Source organism: Aspergillus foveolatus (genome assembly GCF_047715535.1).
Source record: "Aspergillus foveolatus strain CBS 279.81 unplaced genomic scaffold BDW70scaffold_29, whole genome shotgun sequence".
NCBI lineage: Eukaryota > Fungi > Ascomycota > Eurotiomycetes > Eurotiales > Aspergillaceae > Aspergillus > Aspergillus foveolatus.
Window position 1 is genome coordinate 36793 of NW_027396093.1, and position 22506 is coordinate 59298.

At 48.8% G+C, this 22506-nt stretch overlaps 8 protein-coding genes across 8 annotated transcripts; 4 read left to right on the forward strand and 4 right to left on the reverse strand.

Annotated features, from left to right (window-relative positions):
* Positions 1-31: 31 nt before the first annotated feature.
* Positions 32-2239, reverse strand: pdiA (protein disulfide isomerase PDI1). The gene is made up of 4 exons (XM_073744364.1): positions 1632-2239; positions 1188-1566; positions 661-1100; positions 32-608 (listed from the first exon to the last, which is right to left on the reverse strand). The coding sequence occupies exons 1-4, from the start codon at positions 2003-2005 to the stop codon at positions 260-262; spliced, it is 1542 nt and encodes a 513-aa protein (XP_073595272.1). The 5' UTR covers positions 2006-2239; the 3' UTR covers positions 32-259.
* Positions 2240-2603: 364 nt separating this feature from the next.
* BDW70DRAFT_137562 (MFS transporter) lies at positions 2604-5182 on the reverse strand. Its single transcript, XM_073737067.1, has 2 exons — positions 4579-5182; positions 2604-4521 (listed from the first exon to the last, which is right to left on the reverse strand). The coding sequence occupies exons 1-2, from the start codon at positions 4718-4720 to the stop codon at positions 2894-2896; spliced, it is 1770 nt and encodes a 589-aa protein (XP_073595273.1). The 5' UTR covers positions 4721-5182; the 3' UTR covers positions 2604-2893.
* A 541-nt stretch (positions 5183-5723) lies between these two features.
* BDW70DRAFT_59876 (mediator of RNA polymerase II transcription subunit 14) lies at positions 5724-9518 on the forward strand. Its single transcript, XM_073744365.1, has 2 exons — positions 5724-6633; positions 6699-9518. Exons 1-2 carry the CDS (start codon positions 5941-5943, stop codon positions 9315-9317), a joined length of 3312 nt encoding a protein of 1103 aa, XP_073595274.1. The 5' UTR covers positions 5724-5940; the 3' UTR covers positions 9318-9518.
* BDW70DRAFT_59879 (DNA polymerase epsilon noncatalytic subunit) lies at positions 9450-12132 on the reverse strand. The gene is made up of 2 exons (XM_073744366.1): positions 12078-12132; positions 9450-12011 (listed from the first exon to the last, which is right to left on the reverse strand). The coding sequence occupies exon 2, from the start codon at positions 11948-11950 to the stop codon at positions 9719-9721; it is 2232 nt and encodes a 743-aa protein (XP_073595275.1). The 5' UTR covers positions 11951-12011; positions 12078-12132; the 3' UTR covers positions 9450-9718.
* A 303-nt stretch (positions 12133-12435) lies between these two features.
* BDW70DRAFT_150807 (SHNi-TPR domain-containing protein) lies at positions 12436-13861 on the forward strand (the record flags this gene model as incomplete). The annotated part of the gene is made up of 2 exons (XM_073739211.1): positions 12436-13494; positions 13562-13861. 2 exons carry the CDS (start codon positions 12436-12438, stop codon positions 13859-13861), a joined length of 1359 nt encoding a protein of 452 aa, XP_073595276.1.
* A 536-nt stretch (positions 13862-14397) lies between these two features.
* BDW70DRAFT_59890 (actin family protein) lies at positions 14398-16182 on the reverse strand. Its single transcript, XM_073744368.1, has 3 exons — positions 15949-16182; positions 15358-15856; positions 14398-15292 (listed from the first exon to the last, which is right to left on the reverse strand). The coding sequence occupies exons 1-3, from the start codon at positions 15989-15991 to the stop codon at positions 14416-14418; spliced, it is 1419 nt and encodes a 472-aa protein (XP_073595277.1). The 5' UTR covers positions 15992-16182; the 3' UTR covers positions 14398-14415.
* Positions 16183-16309: 127 nt separating this feature from the next.
* Positions 16310-17449, forward strand: BDW70DRAFT_160623 (telomere length and silencing 1 family protein; the record flags this gene model as incomplete). The annotated part of the gene is made up of 3 exons (XM_073740871.1): positions 16310-16683; positions 16764-17128; positions 17205-17449. 3 exons carry the CDS (start codon positions 16310-16312, stop codon positions 17447-17449), a joined length of 984 nt encoding a protein of 327 aa, XP_073595278.1.
* Positions 17450-19642: 2193 nt separating this feature from the next.
* On the forward strand, positions 19643-21827 carry BDW70DRAFT_150809 (transient receptor potential ion channel family protein; the record flags this gene model as incomplete). Its single annotated transcript, XM_073739212.1, has 2 exons — positions 19643-21476; positions 21538-21827. 2 exons carry the CDS (start codon positions 19643-19645, stop codon positions 21825-21827), a joined length of 2124 nt encoding a protein of 707 aa, XP_073595279.1.
* Between the last annotated feature and the right edge of the window lie 679 nt (positions 21828-22506).

Below are 22506 nucleotides of genomic sequence, written 5' to 3' on the forward strand. Positions count from 1 at the left end.
ATTGACTACTTCTACTTCAGTGGATTCAACTGGTGTGTATGCAATTGGCAACCTAGATATCGACGTCCTTGCTGCCAATACTACTATTGGTGCCTGCAATGGGGGACGTACAGGGCATTCGCTTGATTCTAGCTACAACATAGGGACAGAGGCACGCAGGTGGCAGTAAAAGTTGAACAAAAGCTTAATCAATCGTTACAGGCAGTAGGATACAGTTCATGATACTTGGATTGAATCACCCTAACCAACAAGTAGAAATTCAAAGCTCATCATGCTCAGGCTTTTCAATTGAAGGCTCAGCATCGCTGGCGGTCTCAGTGGCATCTTCTGCAACTTCTTCGGCCTCCTCGGCCTGAGCGGCGAAAGCATCGACACCGTATTTGCCGTTCTCTTTAACAAAGTTTGCGAGGTCCTCCACGGTACGAGAACCCGAATATTCAACAGGTGCCTCTTTGGAGCCTGCAGGGAATAATTTGATGGTAGGGAAACCGGTAATAGAGTCAGGGACATCGTTGGCCGTCGCGTCGATCTTTGCAATAGTGACCTTAGATGCGAAATCTTTGTTCTTGGCATACAACTCGGCCAATTCATCATATTTGGGGGCAAGACTATCCCGAGAATTGTCAGCAAACTTTCCAAGCACAGGGGGGCAAAACTTACGCCTTGCAATGTCCACACCATGGAGCGTAGAACTCAAGAAGGACATCCTTGTCATTCTCGATCACAAGATCTTTGTATGAGTGGGCCACCACGACTGTGACAGGGCCCTCTTGAGTTTCAGGCACGGGTTCAGACTTGATGCTGGGTTCAACCTTGCCCTCTAGGACATCCTGAATGAACTTGCCGACATCCTTGGCCGAAATTTCCTTAGTTTGGTCATACGGGTACTTCGCGTTCTTCGCGGGATCCTGGATGGCAAAGGCAGGGAACGTCTTGGGGTCAAGGTTGAGGTTTCCGGCATGGGCACCAAAAGCCTTGGCGTCAATTGTGGCTATGTTGATAGCACCCCTGTGCTTCTCTGCAATGGGTTTGAACTCCTCGGCGAACTTAGCGCGCTCTTCCTGGGTTTCGGCGAATATGTAAGCCAGGGGGATGCCGGCCTAACCAAGACAACTACGTTAGCCGACTGAACTAAGTATGCAATGGTAATGGGCTGGTTTGTGGCGGCCCCGCCTCTTATTACTTACCGCGATGTATCCAGAGTAAGTCTCAGGCCCAACCTCACCCACGAGGGGAGTGCTGGCGGTCTTCACCCAGCTGAGCAGGGCTTCAGAGTCGAGCGATCCATCATAGATAGCTTTTTTCTCATCAAAGTCTTTGTAGAGCACAATGGAAGGCTGCTTCACATTTTCAGCGCTAGCAACCGCAGCGTCATTGGTGGAAGCAAACAGATAGTTATCCCTCTGGCTCTCAGCGAAGGCCGTGTAAGCTTCAGACGATTCCTTATCATCCTCAGCGAAGTAGCCGACAATAACGATCTTATCCATGGTCTTGAAGTCCTCAAGGGTTTCTTCAGTCACAGTAGAAACCGCAGGAAGCGATTGTTTCACCATGTACGAGACAATTCTAGAAATAGGTCCAGCCAATTAGTTACGAGGTCGGGAAGGGTTCAGATCTTGGGATCGACTTACGCTTCTGTCTTTCGAGCTCCTTGGTAGGGTTTCACATTATCAGGGCCGCGGAAGACCTTAAGGGTAGGGTAACCTGTCACTTCTTGCTCTCTACAAACATCTTCCTCCGCAGTGCAGTCAACCTTAACCAAGGCGATGTTTTTGGCCTTCAACTCGGTAGCCGCTTCTTCGTATTGAGGCGCTAGAGCTTTGCAGTGACCACACCAGGGCGCGAAAAACTCTGCAAGGACTAGGTCATGCTCCGCCAGGAAGTCATTGAAAGTCTCCTTGGTCAACGAAACGACGTCGGATGGTGTTTCGGACTGAGAATCCGCAGCAGAAACCGCCGCAGCAGCTCCTAGAAGGCTCAGCGCCCACGGAACGAAGGAAAGCATTCTGTCTGGATGCTATGGAGCGGCTGTATAATTCTGAAAATGCAGCCAGCTGCACAGTTTGAGAATTTGCTAACGACTCGTATCTCACTTCGGCGAAAGAGAGTCAATTGAGTTGCCAGTCAAAGGTAAGTTTGGCGAAGGGAAAAGAAGAGAAGGAATAAAGTAACGGTTGAACACGAGAGTAAATGCAAGAGCAGTCACGCTTAGGTGGCCTGTTATATAAGATGACCCTGGGTCCGTATGTAGGGGCAAATAGTGAATGAATGTATGAGGTGGAGTTGAGGCCAGTCTGTTCTTTCGGCGGCACAGCTTCTCACTGGCTGGCCGCATTGCAAGGGGCCACGCCATTTGGAACCGTCGGGGGAGTGATACGCGCCTCTTCACATCCTTGATTTTTAGGGCAATCCCCGTTTCTTCCTGACCGCGTGAGGCTAGCTTTCACAGTTTCAATGGTATGAGCTGTCTATACTAATACGTAGGGAATCTGCTTAATTTTGCTTTTCCAGATATGTGTACCGCGGAGAGACAAGAATCGGCCCTACGGCATATACTATGGCGCACAGGAGACAACATCCTCTTGCTCTGATAAGACGTTGAGCTCTATGCAAGTGATATGATTATTTGAGCTTCTACATAAATCATCGTTGTAGATTTTGAGAATTTACAAGATAGAGACCTGTGCTGTATTAATAATCATCACCTGGGGTAATTAAGTCGATGACTTGGGGTTTCAGCTCAACGCTTCGTGTAAGCATGCCACCAGCTATGACTCCGGAACAACATTGAGCACTGTTTCGCAGCCATGTACAGGAATGCCCACGACAACACGTTATCCACGCGCGCCCAGAGTTGCGTACATATTGGAGTACCTAAAGAGTCTTGTAGTCATCATTCCTGCTGTTGCGAAAACGTTCCGTAATCACGCTGTTCAAGGCTCGAACGTTCCTCCAGCACTTCTGCCAATGCCAGCGCATCTCGCTTTCCTCGATCGGCATCCACGAGGAGCATTAACGGCAAAGGTAGAAGAATAAGTACCGCGAGAAAGAAGAACGCAGGGCGAATCTCCCCATAATGATCTGTGATAAATCCAACAATTGCCGGTCCAAATACACTCGAGCCTTTGTCCGTTATAGCGTAAAGAGAATAGAAAGACGCTTCATATCCAGGAGGGATCAGCTGCCCGAAGAAACTTCGACAATACGACGAAAGCCCTCCCATGACAAGCCCATATATAACCCCTAATGGGAACATTTCCCACGGTTGTTGAAGACCCAAGAAGCCGAGGTTTTTGATGGCTGGAATAAAGCCCAACAGACCATATAGCGGCACAAGCTCAAAAAGGAAAATGCAAGCGATGATGGTCTGCGAAGCGCGAAGGTTCAGCACTCGTGAAACGTAGCTCCAAGAAAAGGCGCCAAAAACTCCTGAGATCATTGTAATCACGTTGATCATCCCTAACGCTGCGGGCTCCATATTCAACTGGGTTTTAGCGAAGAGAACGGCTGTACCACTAACGGTGGCGATTCCATCGCTCAACAGGAACCAGGATGCAAGAAATAACAGAATATCCTTCAAATGTCGCGTCCGCATTGCCGTTCGGCCAAGCGACTTCCAAGCATACGCCATGTAGCCAAGCCATGACTGATGGGCCCTCCCGTCTTGAGCACGCAGCAACGGGGGCCCAGGGCGCGGCCTGAGCCAAAATGCCGCAGGTATAGTGAAGATAAACCACCAGAAACCTATTAAGAATAGAACGAGGCGTAGCGAAAAAGTAGTTTGGCGGGTCTGGACAATGACAAGGATGCATATACCCTGTAACAAAACAGCACCGATGTAGCCAATGCCAATCCCATATGACGAAATCCGAGTGGATATTGTCAGCTCTTTTGACGTGTTTGATGACGATATAAACTCCCTCGTATCTTCTGGAGTCACTCCGTTCCCCTGCAGAAGCGCTGTTCTGGGGTCATCGTTGGCAGAACAGTCCGTGGCGATTGGTTGACCACTGTTTTCCGTAGGAGTACGGACCATGTATCCACTGTCTTCCTTGAGTAACGAAGGATGATATCGGACTAATAAAGGCAGGAAAGAGTTCAATAACACGAACGATGCCCCGAGGCAGGTATTAGCAACAATGGCGAATAACCCACCAAGTAGGTATACCTTCGGAGTAACCGCAAGGATTAACATCGTACAAATGGAGCCAATAGCCGCAAATGATAGTAAGAGCGTCTTGCGGTAGCTTCCATGATCTGCAGCGCCTGACATTGATATTATCAGGATTGCTTGTATGAGGACACTCATGGAGAAGGTGTACATTGCGAAGCTTGCGGTGTTGATTTCGGCCCCAAGGATATAAACAATACATTGACCTGCAGCGGCGGGACTTGAATTTTGCCAGCCTGTGTTTAATGCCTCTGGAGTTTTCCAGATCGCAGTACACGGTGTCGTTTTGTCCGAGAGCAGAACCCCACGTTCTCGGGCCATCTGCTCTAAAGTGATAGGTAAAAATGATCCTACCAAGCATTAGAGACGGACTTGAAGATCTTGAAAGCAGAGAGCACTCTTCTTACCCATAGCACATACTGTGAAAACTTCTGCTGCCCAACCATAACTATACCACCCCAGCAGCTCTTTCTTGTTTGTTGGCTGGGTGTCATCGCCTGGGTATCGTGGGACAAGAAGCCCAGGCTCAGCAAATCCATCTTCCTGCATATTGACACAAATCGTGATGCTGCTTATATTGACCACTTGGGTTGAGACACATTCGAGGCGCTTTCCTTATTCCAGTCTATTCTCAACGCATATTCGCTGTTGGTAGAAGAGGATATTAGTGTATGACACGGGAGGATCATGAATACTGATGAAAATCACTCGACAAGACATGCTTCTGCAAGCTTTAACTTATATACGAGAAGAGATATCCAGTATCAATATGGTAGTACTCAAGCAGGAAGAATACCTGTGGTGGGTAGCTAGACCCTGGTGATGCAATTATACGGTGTATGGGCTCAGGCGATATCGGGCTTTAGAACGATGAAAAGCAGGAGCGCAGCGTATTATCAAATCCCAAGGGGAATTCTTGGGATTATAGTATTGATATTAGTAAGTACAATACAAACATGAAAGAATATTGTTGCTGTGGAAGTGAGAACCATGAGATGACGAGAGGTTGAGGAGGCTAGGCTCCATGAGATAAACGCAGGCTCCAGCCAGGTCCATCAAGCACGCACCAGGCATCAAGGCATCAGACTCATGGCTTATCTCCACTGCTCCAGCCACAGAAGGCCGGTCCCGTCTGTTCCATGCATCTGCATCACAGCGCGCCGCAAACCGTCTTGATCTTCATCGTATTCATATCCGTTGAGGTGCAAAGATCCTTCGGTATCTTTCCCCACAGTTCCTACGCTCATATCTTACTATACTCTGAGACAATAACGCCGTTGCATATTAGGACCGTCCAGAAAGTTTTCCGACTCTATCACCCCAATCCTACCTTGAGCTTCGAAGCACCTTCAGCCTAGTAGCGGCCGGCCTCACCTCATATTTTCATTCTCTAATATATGAGCGCATTACTTTATTTCGAAAGCGCTGTATTCGGAACGGGTATAAACGGGTTCGACTTCGAAGTCATAATACACGCGAACGTCTGTACTCTTCTTACCACAAATCACCGGCGAAGTTTTCTCCCTTTATTTTAACCATTTGAGAGACTCGAATACGTCATCTGTCCACAGCCATCGCGTTGAACCTTGAGCGATATTTATGGCGCTTCGCTGAAGTATCTCTTTCAAGGGGGAATTGTTAGCTACCTCTCAAACCCTGGCGCGGTTTAAGCCTCAGACAGCGTCCACGTTAGGTCGCTCATCTCGTGCCGTGCAGGGGGTGAAGGAGGGGAGCTTGGGACTCTCGAACCTCACCAAAGAGCTCATAACATGCCAGGTGTCATCATGAATCGAGATAACATCAATGGACGAGGGCTAGGCTTGCATGATCAGCTGAATGGTGTCTCGTCCGCGCCTGCGGGTTCCAGTCAATTAGGGAACCCAGACGGTCTACAAAATGGATCGCTACCCACGAATGGAGTTCAACATCCTGATTTGCGCGAAAGTGACGAGAACTACCGGACTAAGATGATGTTGTCCGCCACAGGAGACCCTCCTGAATTACAACACATTGTCCAAGGCTTTTTCCCCTTGGCGAAGTTACTCAATCGGTCCGCACAACAATGTTGGAACGATCTTGCGGATTTAGTCGCCGAGCTTGCGGAAATTCAAGTACCCTCCCACGACTCTAATTCTTCCCCAATATCTCCGAACACGAAGGTACTGGGAAATCAGTCTCCGGAAAATGTGCGGAAAAAACTTCGAGCTTTGGAATTCGCCCAGAAAAAGCGAGGGGAATTTATCAAGCTTCTTGTGCTCTCGCAATGGAGCCGACAAGCTGCGGACGTGAGCCGGTTGATTGATATTCAAAACTTCATTCGCACGCAACATCAAGCTTACGCGGGAGCTTTACAATGCATGGGAGATATGAAGAGAGACCTTGTACGAGCACAGGTGGCCAACCCAGATCTAAACACTGCATTGGAAGTCTTGTTGAGAGGTGAGGTTGTATCAATGCCAGATGTAAGCTTCGCTTTGACTCTGCAGAATTTACAACATCTCGATATCCATCTGACTTTTAACTCCAGCTTGGTTATAGGCCTCCAAAGCCTTTAACGCCAAAATCCACTCTGAAGAAGTTGCGAAAGATAAATAGGGTCATCAGCACGAGATTAGCGTTGCATGATGATATCCCTCTTGCCTTCCAGAAGTACCGCGTCCATGATGGTCGGGTCACATTTGTTGTGCGCGGAGAGTTCGAGCTTGACTTGTCTATTGGGGAAGAGGACGTCACATCTCAGTTTTTCTTCGTCGACATTCGCTTTCTTTTCCACCCATCACCCTCGATTCCCGCAGGTCGGATGCTCAGCGAACTCGATATCAAAATTAACGATACTCTTCGAAACGGTGGATTGTCCGAGTGCTTTAACTGGCTACATAATCTAATACTAACAAACAAAATAAATATTCTTGCAAGGCAAGCTTCTGAGCTGAGTAGGAGCCTCTGGTCCAACGTTTTGCGCAGCGAGTTGCTGCACCGGACTTTAGTTCTGCAGTACTGGGCATCGAAACCTAACACGAAAAGTTGGCTTGAGATCGGCATACGACGCGGCCCTCGAGAATTCACTATAGGTGGGCCGCGGCCACCATCTTTGGGCTTGCGATGGATTAGGGATGGACAAGAAGTGAACTCGGACGATGTCGAATTTGACACGGACAGCCTTTCGGTGGATCGTCTTCTTCGAAGTGCCATTGCTTTACACATTTCGCATATACTGTCCTCGGCGTTCAAGAGGATCAGCGAGAAGCTTCTTTACTCTAATGGCTCACTGTCATTACGCGCTTACCTTACCAGGACCGAACCAGGGGACTGTCAACTTGATGTTCAACTGACCGCATCCCGTCGGCTTCGAGTTGCGATCGAGCCCTTGTCGGGAGCTATAGTGCTAGCAGCTACTCCGAATACCCTGGAGCGAGTGGATACCGATCGCAATATGGACCGATCGACCATTGACGATATAGTATCTCGCGTCGGAAGACTTCGCTGTGCTGCGGCGATAGAGGAGGTAGAATCGCAGGTGAAGATGCTTGGATTCATCTCGGTTAGCCCAAGGAATGTAAGGATTGACGCTCGAAGTTTGTTCCCTGCAAACGTTCTACGGTTCTCGTTCTTTTGGCATCATCATTGGGAGCGTTCCTGGTTGCTTGCCGCAACGAGCAGTATGGATGGAGATAAATGGTGGGTCGTTCAAACTCCGTCGGCAGATTCTGTAACGATCAATCGCAGCTTGGATGCCGCCGTGCATCATGCCAGCTCTGCTGTTCGCTCTGCGCAGGTCATTTGCAACATGCTACTACCCACGGAGCAACCAGACTACTCATCACTTGCCGATTTGGGACATTGCTTGTCAGGCTTCTTGGCCATATATGCAAATGCGCGCTTTCTGCAAGATCTGCAGTTTATCAAAATCTGGCCGCATGTGGAACATTTAAGAGTCGGGCCTGGCCTTCAAGTGCCAGACCTCAACATTGAGTACGAAGCGGCAAAGTTACCGGAGGCTCTGCGAGTAGCTCTTCCCGCCGGTTTTAAGAAGAAGACATTCGTCAAAAAGACAGTTCGCCTGGCTTTTCATGGCATTGACCGGCACAGGAACGTCGCCATAATGGTCGCCTACGGCAATTTGTCCACTTCTTTCCCTACGCTGGGTGATTTAGTCGCCGAAGACGATCACTCGTTGGTCCTTCAAAAAACAGGCACCGGTTTCGCGCTTCGTCTGCTTGCCTCCCCTGGCTATCCAGTCGTTATCACTCTTCTTGAATCACTGCAAAGACTTGAATGTGTGTTATCAGTCTATGAAATCCTTCGACGGAAGAAGATGGACGCGCGTTCTCTATCGTTGTCGCGCCTTGCTTTCGCCTACGGACCCAATAAGGACCTTCTTGCGCAACTCGATATCGGGGAGACCCAGCCCCAACTTCCCGCGGAAATGGATCCTCTGAAGCTGGCGTTCAGAACGGGTCATTTATTTCATTTTCGTCTCAGCATAAGTTTTGATCACTCAAACCCCCATCGCAGAATACAAGGGCCTTTGGCTTCCAACCTGAACCGGCCTAGCGCTGAAGCAGGTCTGGACACACTGACAGAGATACTATCATTCACACTTCCCTTGATGCGAGCTTTGGACCGATTTACGGCGAACCCCTCTCGCAATGAGTCATCCATGGTGCACGTCACTGTGCGTAATGCAACGTCCTTCCAGATCCATTATCCCTACGAGAAATGCCGGCTCCGACTAGTAGCCCACCAACACCAAAATCAACCCGTCTGGGTTCTCAGAGATGTGTTGAGCTCTCAAGATGGTTCCTGTGAACCAGAGTTCAAACACAAACTTCAGGAGAGGCTATATAACTCGAAAGGTACCGGCTGGAGGGGACTTGGCAACGGGGTTATTGCAGAGCCTGATCATATTGGAGATTTATTGGGTGAACTCGACCGGTGCTTGGCCTCGATCAAAGCCCATACGACTCCAAAAGCTCTGGATAGCAGAATCTCCAACGATGCCCCTGCCGCTAATAACCAGTCTCCTGCTATTGGACCTGACAAGTCAGTGGACGTGGCTGATATGCTCGGAGGTTTTGTCAATAGAAATTTACAACAGAAAGCAGGTCCTGCCTCGCAAAAGACGGATGTCATCACGATCGATTAATGGCCTTCCTGCTAGGTCTTTAATGATGTACGAAAAGTGGCACCTTGGTTCTTCTCCATTTCCATGTCTACAACGGAGCAACAGTCCTTTTGCGTTTAGCGACTTTGACTTGAGTAAATAGCGCCTGGAGGTTGCAATTGTGTATTTTAATGGATGCATTAGCAGTTCCAATATATATACTGGGCTACTGCATATTCAACTCGAAGACAAAGATGACTGACAGTCACCCCGTAAAAGTCACATAAGGGCGCGCCTTATCCCAGCATCTAGCGCTCTGCAAACATCCACTGCAGCTTGTACACACCATTCGGCATTTTCTTCAGGTTTTTCATATTCGGGAGGTATTGCTAGGGGATTCGTTTGGGCAACCCAGACTTATCATTTTCAGGGGTTTCTATCAGCTAGAAACGATCCTCTTTCACTCGACCTCGATTCTTCAATATATCGTATTCAACCCACGTCATAGTGGATAAGCCGCCTTCGGGTAGGAACCTTGCAGGGTTCATCACATGGCAACCTTCATACGTCAAGCAGAAAGGTGCAGTCTCGGGGTCGGCAAGAATAAAAGCAGTTGGCAGAGGATAAAGCTGTAAAGAGGATGCATAGTCCCATAGTATAGGGCGTACAGATTGAGGGAAAGGAGACATGGTGCCTTGATCCAGGACTGACTTGATCAATTTTCGGGCCGAGAGAGTGACTGGAGAAGTTTGGTTAGAGATACCAGCTCCTTGCTGGTCTCCAGCATGAATTTGATTTTCTGGTTCAACAGCGCTGCTCGAATCACCTCCCATATCGGCAGCATTATGACCGACAGTCACTGCATTGCGTCTCAGACGACCGGAAATATCATCCCGAAGTATAGCGATGTCATGGACTGGGCCGAACAGGGAAATGCGTGACGGGTTGGTGGTCCAAATAGCCTCCCCGGGAGGCTCTGACACTTGATTTCGGTCCATTTGAGAATTTGCCGATGCAAATGCACGTTTCACTCTGGAGGTAAATAAGTTTGGGATTGCATGACGTGGTATCGTAGATGAGGCACCCGCTGAGAAGCTTGAAGACCAGGGATCATTGTCCCCAGGCACAAAGATGAAGGTAGACCGCTGTAGCAACGAAGGGAAATCGGACAATACCCATGCAAGCATGTCGAAACATTCCTTGTACTCGATGCTCCCGCCCTGACCACCGCCATTAATTATTGCTTTCTGAACAAAATTACCAACCAAAACGAACAACAAAGGACGCTCTTGCACAGCCGAATCGTTGTATAGACTAAAGACTTTTCTCAGAGCGTCCATCGTCTTCGTATTGTCAAGATTAACTTCACCCATGATGACAATCTTGAAACGGCGTTTCAACTGATTACCATCGTGAGCCTCGCGCAGACACCTTGTTTGAATTCGTCTCATCCGAGAACCCTGAGCACGCTCACTCCCTACTCCAAGGAAGTCCACCCAGCCAAAACCGCCACTAGAGCTGATATCCTGGTTTTCTCCGTGGATACTCATTCCAAGCGAAGTTTCTCGCCGTTCACAAGGAGGACCACAAATTGTCACTCCAACGAATTTACCTCCTATCGCACCTCCAATTCCGCTGTTGCCGCCTAACGTGGAGCCCCTGACATTCTCCTCCTCCTCGTAAATGCCATCGACGAGTACAAACATGCCTGGCGTAAGCCAGGCGCCACCCTTAGGGATGAGACGAGCGTGACTCAGGTCCAAGACAACACTTCCCGTCAAGTCGGTAAGAGATAGCTCGCCCGTAGGGGAGATAGAAAGTAGACCGAGCAACAAATGAGATGTACCACTTCTTCCAAGTAGGTTCGCAACAGGCGTAAGCTTGTAGCACTGGGATCTGGCAAATGTAGATGAAGATCGCTGCAAAGTAGGCATAGAAGCAGACGCTAACGACACTTGGAATAACTCGTTTCGCAGCAAACGCTGATGAACAAGGTTATGTCGATCTCTAAATAACGCGGTCTTGTGCGAAGGTTCTGGAAATAGAGAGGGTTTAATTTTCGTGACTTCAAAGCTCTTTTTCTCCGCATTGTAGGCCAGTCTCGGAGTGTCAAATGCCCCAATCACTTTGATCCAATGCCTAGCGTGTATTACCGTATCATCTGGCTTGTTCAATTCTTGGTCATCAACCGTTGTCATCATCGACATGGAGGGCTGTAAGTTGAGCATCCCGCCAGCGCTTGTAGTTCGCGTAGATCCTTCTTTTGACGCAGATTTCGAATCAATTAACCTACCACCGCTCATGTTTCCCTCCACGGTCTCGAGAATAACTTTCAGAGATGCTCCCCTGCCCTCCTCAATGATAACGCCACCTCCGGCCTTCTTCCAACTCTTTGCGACTTCATCGAGCACGCGCTCCGCGAGACCTTCTTCGCGCCATCCTGAGCCGCAGTGCTTACCCACAAAACCAGCTAAAGATTGGAGAGCAGAAGAAGATAGCGTCAAATTGTGTTTCCTAGTAAAGGTACGGAATGCGATAGGTCGGAGTGTGGCGGGGGGAAGTAAGATGGGGAGCACAGACGTTCTTGTCGGAATAGGAGTGAGCTTGTTTGACCGCAAGGGATGAGCAGGAGTCCCAAATCCTGGTGATGAGGAAGGCACAGGATCTGGATTCATAATGGCATGGAAATGATGGACGGGTTCATATCAAGGAGCTTGGCCGTAGATGCTTGTTCACCTAGAACTCATTAGCTTGCGAGAAACGGGCATTTGCGCAAAGAAATCTATGCTGAGCCTAACTCACAGAGATAAATGTTTGGAAATTTGATTGAGTTCTCACACGATTTCCTGCATAAGACTATAGAGGTGGGTGTTGAGTATCTCATGCTTCATTGTACCATAATCTTTGGGGCGGCCAGGGACGCGTGATGCCGCGCCACGCGTGTCGCGACGGAGCGATTTAACCTTTTTTGATTGCCTCACTTCCATTGTCTTCCCATCTCTTCCCTCAACTGGTCAGGTTTACTCTCTCTTAATTCACTTATCTGTTCCCCTTCTCTATTGTCGCTCAAGCACCTAGTCCTCAAACATCGTCTTTGTTATCGCGATTTTTCTATAGGTCTTTCCAATTGCCGAGGCAGTCCATAGCCACCTCGCGAATCATGGATGCGCAGAGTCTAACAGAACCCTTCAATTTGGCTGCTATAGATGAACGGCAGCGACTGGAGGCCCTGATAAAGCGTGCTGCTGCAAAGGATGCCATGAAGGATTACAATGCGGCCGCAGAACTCTACTCAGAAGCTACCGAAATCCAAGCAAAGTTAAACGGCGAGCTGTCGCTCGAAAACGCCAATTTATTGTTTGCATACGGGAAAGCTCTGTACAACGTCGCGGTTAGCAAGAGTGATGTTCTTGGTTCGAAAGTTGCGGGAAAAGCGCAACCCCAGCCAGCACCAGAAGACAAGATCGCTTCGTCCAAGTCACTCCCAGTTGCTGATAATCTCATAAAAAATGCCGTGGCTTCGAGCTCTTCAGTGGCGAAGCTAGAGGAAAGGAGCTCAGAGGATAATCAGAGCAAGCGTTTTTTCCAGTTTACTGGCGATGAGAATTTTGACACTGATTCAGAGGAAGAAAATGAAGACAATGCGGCTGAAGGAGATGAGGACGACAACGACGACGACGACGATTTTGCCAATGCTTTCGAAATCCTTGATTTGGCGCGGGTCCTCTATCACAAGAAACTCAGCGCTTTGGAAGAGTCCGGTAAAGGCAAATCTACAGTTCCTGTACCCGAGCTTAGAGAGATAAAGGAGCACTTGGCCGACACATATGACCTCCAAGCCGAGATTTTACTAGAAGGAGAAAAATTTTCAGATGCTGTCACAGACCTAAAGATGGCGCTTGAGCTCAGACAGTCACTATTTCCGATGGAGGACCCGTCGGTTGCTGAATGTCATTATAAACTTTCCCTCGCCCTAGAGTTTGGGGCTGTACAGCATGGTGATAATTCAGAAGGAGAAACCAAACCTGCCAAGGTAGACGAGGAAATGCGAAAGGAAGCAGTAACACAAATGGAAATGGCCATTGAGAGTTGCCGGGTCAGAATGTCTCAAGAGCAGGAGAAATTGGAAACGGATGGTTCTCTAGACGAGGACAAGCGGGCAGCCCTAAAACGCAAAATAGCCAATGTGAAGGAAATCATATCAGACATGGAGCAGAGAGTGAGTTTCTGGCCCAGTCATGGTCTCGTGACTAAACTTTTGCTAACTGATTCTTTTTCATCTCTAGCTGCTCGACCTCCGACGTCCCCCAGTATCTGTCGAGAAGGTACTTGATAACCAGGGTGAAAACACGATTAAAGGAATACTGGGACAAATTATGGGCGAGTCAGAAAGCAACAAACAATCTCTACTCGATGTCGCCACGCAGAATGCCACAGACCTTACCGCGTTTGTGAAACGCAAGCCAGCCAGCAGCAAGTCATGTCAGCAAGCTAGCTCGGCTCCGAAGCGGCCGGTGCAGGAAGAAGCACCTGAAGGAGACTCCAAAAGGCCTCGAGTGGCTGGCGGTGATGAAAAGGCTACATGATAATTCTACAGCGCCTCTACCATGATTTTCTGTACTATACCCAGATATAGCTGAATTTCCAGCTTCAAGTGCTATTCTTTTGTCTAGAGATCGTTTTGAAAACCGTTGGGTACGACAGATTCATGACTTTGACAAACAGCAACTATCTATACAATGCCCTTGTGCTTTGCGTGAAGACACGGTGTACTCGCCCACTTGAAAGATCTAAAAGACATTGTTAGTCCACGGTTGGGGCAAAACGACAAATACGCATCAACAAAAGCACTCAATCCCAATGACATTACTCATACAAATTTTCTAATGCTCAAACTCGAGCATAGTCCGAGTTCGATTCTAGGCAAATAAAGTCCAACATGTCCCTTTCCAGCCTTCCAGAAGAGCGCAAAAAACGCCGAAGATATAACCACATGTTCCCTACAGGCTACCATAAGCGATTTCAATCATTGTTTCAAACAGGGGAGAGGGTAAAAAAACTAAAGGAAGCAGATTTAGTGTGGAGTAAAAGAAAGAGGACATAAGGAAAGAAAACGAAGCGCAAAAGACATGTGCAAAATTTATTTGCAGCGCTTCTCAACGATGTTCGGGCCATGCTCGTCAAACTCCTTCTTTGAAATCCACATTTGGTGGAAGGTGCCCAGACTAGCGAGGATGCTTCCACCGATCCAGGAGCTGAATCTGCGCTCGGACGTGTTCCCGGGCGCAGAGATCCTGACTCGGGGCCCAGGGTACAGTTGCATGAGCTCCTGGTTAAGGCGGTCCGTAAATCCATAGAGCAGGCTTGAAGCACCTGTAACAACGACGTTGGCTAGCAAATGCGGACGAAGGTCGACATCAACACCATTCAAAGCAGCCTTGATGAGCTCAGGAATAGTCTGCGCTGGTGTTGGTGGTGGGAATAGGGAGTCAGGGTCCGAAATGGCGGCTTTGGCGTCGAACAGCGACTCGACAACCCTGTAGCGATCAACGCCAAATACTTGATTATACCCGTCTGGGAACTCGAATGGCCGGCCTGGCGTGCTCCTAGCTATTTCCTCGTTTGGCACACCGTTGGGACCCGGAGCGGAAAGCTTCGTAGGACCGGGCCACACTTGCACGACGCACTCCTTGAATTCGGTAAGTGTCCGCTCTTCGAGAAGGCTGCGGTACGAGGCATCAGGAGCCTTTTCTGGCGGAAACGTCTTATACTTGGCTTGAGGAGGCTGGCCAGCTTCGACTGCTGTCTTTGAAGAAATAAGGTAGTGAGGTGTTATGGTGATGGGCTGCGGTGTGTTTGCCTTGAACAGTGCGCGAATCTGCGACGAGATGTAATCTCCACCTAAAGGTGAATGTTGAACGCCACGTTTAAGAACCATGCCGTCATGAACAGGGGTGACGGAGATATTAGAAGCACCAATATCGACAACAAGAGCAGAAGCCTTGCCGGCAGCAAACCTGGTGTGGGCAGTCAGAACCGTTGATTAATGCCGCGCAGATTATAATGGAGGAATCAATCTTACGACGCCAGAACACCGTTCCTCGCAAGGTAAAAGGCTGGGGTCCCCCATTTCTCCATCGCGATTTCAATGGTCTTTTCACGAGCCTTCGTGGGATTCCAGCTGCATTCGGACATCAGCAGAGGGCTGTCCGCAAGAGGCTTCTCGTTGCTTTCAACACCTTCCATCTCCGCTGGCAGCTCGCCCTCGGCCAGATCGTTCAGACCATTATGTAGCGGATTGCTAGGTTTCGCCCCAGTAAGTCGTGACGTGAAGGAATACTCCCACAGCTTTTCTGCCATGTCCCAATCCTCTACAACACCATCCCTGCCCATGGGGTTTCCAACCGACAAGCCGGGGCGCGGAGTTACGAAGACATCATCGCCGAAGATCAGTTTCTCTTGCCCCTCAAAAGAGTATTTTGCATAATATGTTGGGACGAGAGATTTCGGTGTATCTTCGCCTGCGAAGCCAGCGCGCGTGGTGGAGAAACCTGGATCAAGGACGATGGCCGAAACCTCGTCTACACGTTTCGGACACATTAGCACTTGACATTCAGGGACAGAAAGGGCGAAACATAGAAGTCAGGGCCGACTGCTATCTTTGACCACGTACCTCCACCATACTCGGCAGCTGAAGGTGGAACTGAAGGGTTCATCGTTGAGTCTGAATGGTGTAGGTCAAGTTTTAGAAGTTGAGATCGATGTACCAACAGGTATAGCTATTCTGTTATCAATGAGACACGTGCGTGCGATTAAGAGTTGCGGGTGATTGCAAGACGAGGCCTGAAGCCTAAGACTCAAGAAACCTGGGTTTGCTGAATGGAATGAGTTGAAAGCTATGTAGTGCGGCGAAGGGTGGGAAAACTAAAAACTTGGGGTAAGGGCGGACTGGACGACTGACGATATTTGACCGCATTTCACTTATCTACAATCCACGCCTTTCCCTCCAGCCACACAATTTAATCTTATTTAACATGAGTACAGACTGCGACTCAAACCCTGAAATTTTATTTCGCCCGATTAAGAGAAGAAAATTCCAGCGGCGCCGGCCTGAGGACATAGACAGCCAGCAAGAAACGCAAGCTTCACAAGACGATCTTCCGGCATCTCAATCACCTCTGAACGAGCCAGAATCCGCACAGGCTGCTGATGCATTCCGTCTGCGGCGGCTTCATCGCTCTCGCAAAGGCGGCATAGAGTTCTCGACTACGCCACGACCGACATCAGACCAAGCGGACCGAGCTTCCTCTCAGGCGCCGACAGAAGATGCGGATGGCGAACGACTACGAGCCATGTGCGATCGCTTCACGGCACACACTGGACAGACAGTGGATGTGGATAAACATATGTACGTAGCCCCATCATATCATCGCAGTCTTTGTGTCGCGCCACCTCTGCTTGGTCTGCAATGGAAACTAACAATATAAGGATGGCCTATATAGAATCCGAGCTGGCGAAGCGACACCGACGTGATATTCCTGGCATAACACGGGGCATGCCTGGCTCAGATACCACCTCACTAAACGATGCCAACCACTTACTATCTACCGCAAACCTCCCTGAGCGCGAGCCCGCCTCTCTGGGAAAACTACATGAGATTGATCTTGGTCAGGAGACTAAACTACACAATATTGCTCGGACTGAGGAGGCGACAAAGAGAATGCATGGCGATGATGTCGAGCCACATATAAAGCGTCCATCATCCGAACTGCCATCTCGATATCGCAAACGACGCACAAGCGAGGATATTGAGAGGGACCGGTTGGTAGAGGAGGTTTTGCGCGAGAGCAAGCGTAAGTTTTGTGAAAGCATGAACCCTACGCACGTCCCCCGCTCATGTCCCTCGTTGCTAACGTCTGCCCGCGTTAGTGGATGTCTATGATGAACCGGAAGAAGATGAAACAGTTGCCGACGATCAAGCGGCTGATGATAGGGTTGCGGAACAATTTCGACGAGAGTTTCTGGATGCTGTTCAATCGCGGCGTCGGATAGCCCGGACGAAACCCGCGAAGCAGCCTGGCAAAATAGAACCCCCGAAAGGCCCTAAACTGGGAGGTAGCAGGAGTGCGAGGGCGGCAATGCGTGAGATGCAAGAGAAGGGATCGCGAAAGTAAGCTTCTGTTTTTTGCGAGTTGGTGGTATCTATATGGGATGACGTGGTCGAGTACCAGAAACTTGCTCCAGGCTGATCTGAGGATTTTGGGATAATAAGTATTTATCTGGTAGGGCTGATATAGTCGCCACAGTTACCATTCCCCTTAAAGAAGTTGACCAGCAGTTAGCAGTTGTGTTCCAATACGTGCATATCATAAGACATCCGTCCCCTCCCTTACTAGCACAGAGGCACGAAGCATGGGCTGTTGCTCCAGCCTCCGGGGGAACAAAATAGGGTTCCTTCACTCCACAATTCGATGTACTCTATGTACATGCAACCACAGAGTACAGAATACGAATTACTTCGTTCTCTTTAAGCCACTCGCCGAAGGACTAGGGCCAGACGAAGTCATGGACCAGCCATGAAAACTGACGGTGGTAAATTAATAGCGTCTTCCTGTCTCGGGTTGAATGATGTGGGTCGATTAATAAATAGTCAATACTAGTAGTGGTTTAGTAGATACTGCTCGGTGCTTTCCGACAAAGGAGTACATAAGGTATACGGTCAATGAAATCTATGAGACGTTCATTCGAAGATGCAATCAGGTTTTATTAAGCAATCAGCATCTTTGCCATCACGGGGCGTCTTTCTGGTAGTAGGCCAGATACCTCTGAGGTCCGCATTATGACATGGAGTGGTATATGGCTGCTGCTGGGAATGCGGCCCACTACGGTATTTAGAGTATATTACTATATGTTGTATACTGGAAACCTGGTCTCAGCGACAGCGGGCAGGGGTCAAAGACGGACTCCAAGGGATTATAACCCAGGTGGAGGTGGACGGAAAGATTGCAATAATAGCAATAACAGCAACATGCGATCGGCCAGCAGCTTATGTAGAGTGCAAACTAAATCGAGCTTGATCTTGGCCTAGAACTACCTACACTGTAACCTCGTCACCGAATTACCATTAGACCGGATTATCAAAGAATAATATGGTTACTATTAATATGGCGGTTTTCGAAGGCTTCCAACATTCGGCCCGATTCTGGAGAAGCGGCACACTTTGATCCATTTGAACCATCCTCTCTTACTAGTCCATGACAATAATGTGGTTTCCACTTCCTAACCCACTCCTACTAACTGTACTTTAATAACCAGTTCGCCATATGACCCTTCAAGTCACTATCTCCCTCGACTCTTAAAATATTTGCCATCACTGGTTGGAACAATGCCTGCAGAAACGGGTCAGCCGCTTGCCGCAGAATACTTGATAGCATGTTTTTCTCTGACGCTGGAGCCAGGGCATCGCAGACCTCAAGGCTCGAGGTCTAGAACAGGGCTAAGGATGAGCAACGACTATTGAAGACCCAGTAGGATCCATCTACGCGCCAATGAGCACCCACTTCTACGCCAGGTTGAGACACTCAGGGGGGATTTGTTACAGCCTTCAAGCCACAGGGCGCTCATCTCGCATTTCTATTAGGCATTGCTCCGGCGAATCGTGGCCAATTTAGGCTACTTTACGTATCCAGGTCAAGACTCTAGCGGCCTGACCGACCTCGATCCTGGGATGATTGATCTCTTGTTCGCTGGAGGATGTTTTCCTGCATGATCTCTCTATCTTCTCTCCATTCCTCTCCCTCAATTCGCGACGTCTTGGTGCGTTTGTGGTCTTATTCTGACTGCTCAGCCGTTCACTAGCTTGTTTTCTTCCTCTTTTATGCTCTTTACAGCAACACTCGTTTGATATATCTCCTTTGCGTCGGTCGTTGTCGCCACAGTACCATCTCGCTCTAACCCCGTCCTTACCTGGCTCGTCTTCTCCCTAGGCCCGAACTCTTAGGTACCGCTGGACAGTGAAAGTACAGATACAGCGTACACAAAAGAGAGGGATTCTCAATCGCCGACTCAAAAACACGCAAGCACGACACTGCTGCTACTTCTGACTCAATGTCCCTTGTTGATTAAGCCTGCTTGCTTTCGGTCCGGCGTCTTTGCATCCTTCGTCGCTCTCAATACCCGTTTCATTCTTGATCAGGTTGATCCTGCTCCCGATTTCTGATCGATTCGACTGGTGCGAAAGATCGGATTTTGCTTGAATAGCGCTGTTTAATCGCCCTGGGCATATTTGCCTTTACACTACCTGTGTGCCTCATAAGGACCTCATGCGCTTCGCCTGAGATCATAAATCATAACCCGTGCTTGTCAAAATGCGAAACTTTGTCTCTGCACATCTCACCTTTGCCGCGCTAGCTTTGTTACCTGCCTGGGGTCATGCCGCTGATACCCTGAGCACAGGGAGTCTCTCGACCTGTTTGACTGACTCCGATATCCAGGTGAACAAGCTGGACATAACTTTTTCTCGATCTAACAAGACTATCGATTTTGACGTGTCTGGCACAAACAGCAAAGAACAGAACGTCACGGCGTCACTTTCTGTCACTGCCTACGGTAACGAGGTATACACTAAAGACTTTGATCCCTGCGATGACGCCAATTACGTTGAACAACTTTGCCCTGTTCCGGCTGGCACCTTCTCCGCAACAGGGTCTCAGACAATCCCCGACGAATACGTAAGCCAGATACCTTCGATTGCCTTCTCAATACCGGATTTGGATGGAGTGGCCAAACTGGAGCTAAAGTCGAAGGACGACGGCAAAGAGGTTGCGTGCATTGAGTCTGAGTTGAGCAACGGAAAGTCAACGGAAGTTCCTGCTGTGTCTTATGCAGCTGCTGGTATGGCTGGAGCTGCACTTGCTTTGAGCGGACTCTCAGCCCTGGGCTCAGCGGGACACGTCGGCTCCGCTACTTCTAGTCCCGGGTTCGGAGAAGTTATGGGTTGGTTTCACACCATGGCCACCACAGGCATGCTTAGTGTCAACTACCCCAAAGTCTACAGCAGTTTTGCGAAAAACTTCGCGTTCAGCACTGGTCTAATACCGCTGGAACAGATGCAACATTCGATTGACAGCTTCAGGAAATTGACGGGTGGTAACCTTACTCAGAATAATTATGACTACTGGAAAGGTGTTAGCGCCTCGTCATCTGGGACCAACCAGAAGAGATCTCTGAATGCATTATACGGAACAGCTCGACTGGTTGTGCGTGATGTTGATGCCTCAGTGAACAGCACATCTTCCGGCAACGATACCTCGAGCGGCATAGAGAAGTATTTGTCAGTGGATGGATTATCAAAAATGAGCAATGAGCTGCTTATTCCTCAGTCGAATACGTTCATGACAGTTCTGCTGATTTTCGCCATTGTCATTGCCGCAATCACCGTGGGAATCTTGCTCGTCAAGGTGATACTCGAGTTGTGGGCACTCAATGGGTCATTTCCTAAGAAGCTCGCCGATTTTCGGGAGCATTATTGGGGACTCCTTGCGAGAACGATCACCAACTTGATTCTTGTTGTCTATTCGATCTGGGTCATGTACTGCGTGTACCAGTTCTCTTCGGGAGATTCCTGGGCGGCACAGCTCCTCGCAGGAGTGACCTTGGCAATATTTACCGGGATTCTCGGATTCTTCGCCTTCCGCATTGTACATCTAGCTCGCAAGTACAAAAAGGCTGGAGGCGACGCATCACCGTTATACGAGAACAAAGAGGTTTGGCGGAAGTACAGCCTCTTTTATGATAACTATAAGAAAGGCTGTTGGTGGCTTTTCATCCCCGCCATCCTGTATATGCTTATCAAAGGCTGTATAATTGCTGGTGCAAATGGGCATGGACTGATCCAGTCAGCTGGACAACTTGTTGTTGAAGCGCTAATGTTGGGTCTCCTGCTTTGGCACCGGCCGTATGTGGCCAAGTCGACTCAATGGATCAACATTACTATTCAGGTAGTGCGGGTTTTGTCTGTCGTGTGCGTGTTGGTTTTTGTCGACCAGCTTGGGCTCTCCCAGACGACCAAGACAGTCACTGGTGTTGTCTTGATCGTTGTCCAGTCAGCATTGACTGGTATTCTTGCCATTCTTATTGCTGTCAACGCCATTATTATTTGCTGCCGTGAAAACCCCCATGCGAGGCGGAGGAAGGAAGCTGGTAAGTACATCCCATAAGAAACATCTTTGTATAATACGCTGAAAGACGTCTCTTGCTTTAGAAAAAATGAACCGTGACATAGATGACCTTACTCCTCTCGATGCCCGCGATTCACTCTTGATGGATCATCCCCCTCGCAAAGATTATTCCGAAATGAGCAACTTCAACTTCACCCGCCCATACGAACCTTACCGGGATACCGACCGCCTGGTAGACTCTCAATATCACGACGATCCCCGATACGGTCGGAACGTAAGTAGAGGCAGTCGGGGTAGCAGCGACAGCCGCGACAGCCATGGCTCTCCTGACGGCCGTCATCCGACGAAGCCTGGATATGGGTTTGCCTATTGAATTCTGCAGTCATAAGTCTTGGGTGTTTTAATGCAAGTCCTTGTATGTCTTCCTGGTCATTTTGTCCTCAGCTTCTTGTGCATGAAGCGTCTTCTTTCCAAGCGCCATAATTGATGACTTAGCGTTTCTTGTTGACCACATATCTTCACCTTCCACTCTCTTCACATCAAGCTCTCTGTTGGTGGCTCCCGTGTCAAAATCTTCATACCGTCGTTTCTATCATTTCATTTCTTCAAATCAAGACCAAATTGATTTATCGCGCCCAGCACCCCTACTTAAGATAACCAATAGCAATATAGACAAATATGAAGCTTGTAAATATACCAATTCGTTAGTCCACAGTACAATATTATTGCTCACGGTATTCATATATGTAGTCGAAATCGTGATTACTTTAGTGCACTACCAGCTCTACAGGAATCTATATGTTCACATCTGACTTTTCATATCTAGGCCAAAATGTCACAAGCTTTCCTTATATGCGGATATAAATACAGTAAAGTGGAGATCATTATGACCACGATCTTTGTTTAGGCTGTCCGCGCGGCCCCCGCTCGATATGATGATCAATGTCCGCAAAAATCGCGGTTACAACGTCCGGCCTTACACAGCGGCACAATGTGCCACGCTCATCACCGACATCAACTGCAAATGCCTCACTGCTATCACCAGGACCATG

Excerpts from the sequence above, each read along its gene's own strand:
- BDW70DRAFT_59890 (XM_073744368.1), bottom strand. The coding sequence starts at position 15,991 with ATGAACCCTTCAGTTCCACCTTCAGCTGCCGAGTATGGTGGAG. Across the intron at positions 15,857-15,948 it reads AGCTGCCGAGTATGGTGGAG|ACGAGGTTTCGGCCATCGTC; the intron begins GTACGTGGTCAA and ends CGAAACGTGTAG. Across the intron at positions 15,293-15,357 it reads AGGAACGGTGTTCTGGCGTC|GTTTGCTGCCGGCAAGGCTT; the intron begins GTAAGATTGATT and ends TGCCCACACCAG.
- BDW70DRAFT_137562 (XM_073737067.1), bottom strand. The coding sequence starts at position 4,720 with ATGCAGGAAGATGGATTTGCTGAGCCTGGGCTTCTTGTCCCACGATAC. Across the intron at positions 4,522-4,578 it reads TTTCACAGTATGTGCTATGG|GATCATTTTTACCTATCACT; the intron begins GTAAGAAGAGTG and ends AATGCTTGGTAG.
- BDW70DRAFT_59876 (XM_073744365.1), top strand. The coding sequence starts at position 5,941 with ATGCCAGGTGTCATCATGAATCGAGATAACATCAATGGACGAGGGCTA. Across the intron at positions 6,634-6,698 it reads AGGTTGTATCAATGCCAGAT|CTTGGTTATAGGCCTCCAAA; the intron begins GTAAGCTTCGCT and ends TTTTAACTCCAG.
- pdiA (XM_073744364.1), bottom strand. The coding sequence starts at position 2,005 with ATGCTTTCCTTCGTTCCGTGGGCGCTGAGCCTTCTAGGAGCTGCTGCG. Across the intron at positions 1,567-1,631 it reads GGAGCTCGAAAGACAGAAGC|AATTGTCTCGTACATGGTGA; the intron begins GTAAGTCGATCC and ends ACCTATTTCTAG. Across the intron at positions 1,101-1,187 it reads CTTACTCTGGATACATCGCG|GCCGGCATCCCCCTGGCTTA; the intron begins GTAAGTAATAAG and ends TGTCTTGGTTAG.
- BDW70DRAFT_59879 (XM_073744366.1), bottom strand. The coding sequence starts at position 11,950 with ATGAATCCAGATCCTGTGCCTTCCTCATCACCAGGATTTGGGACTCCT.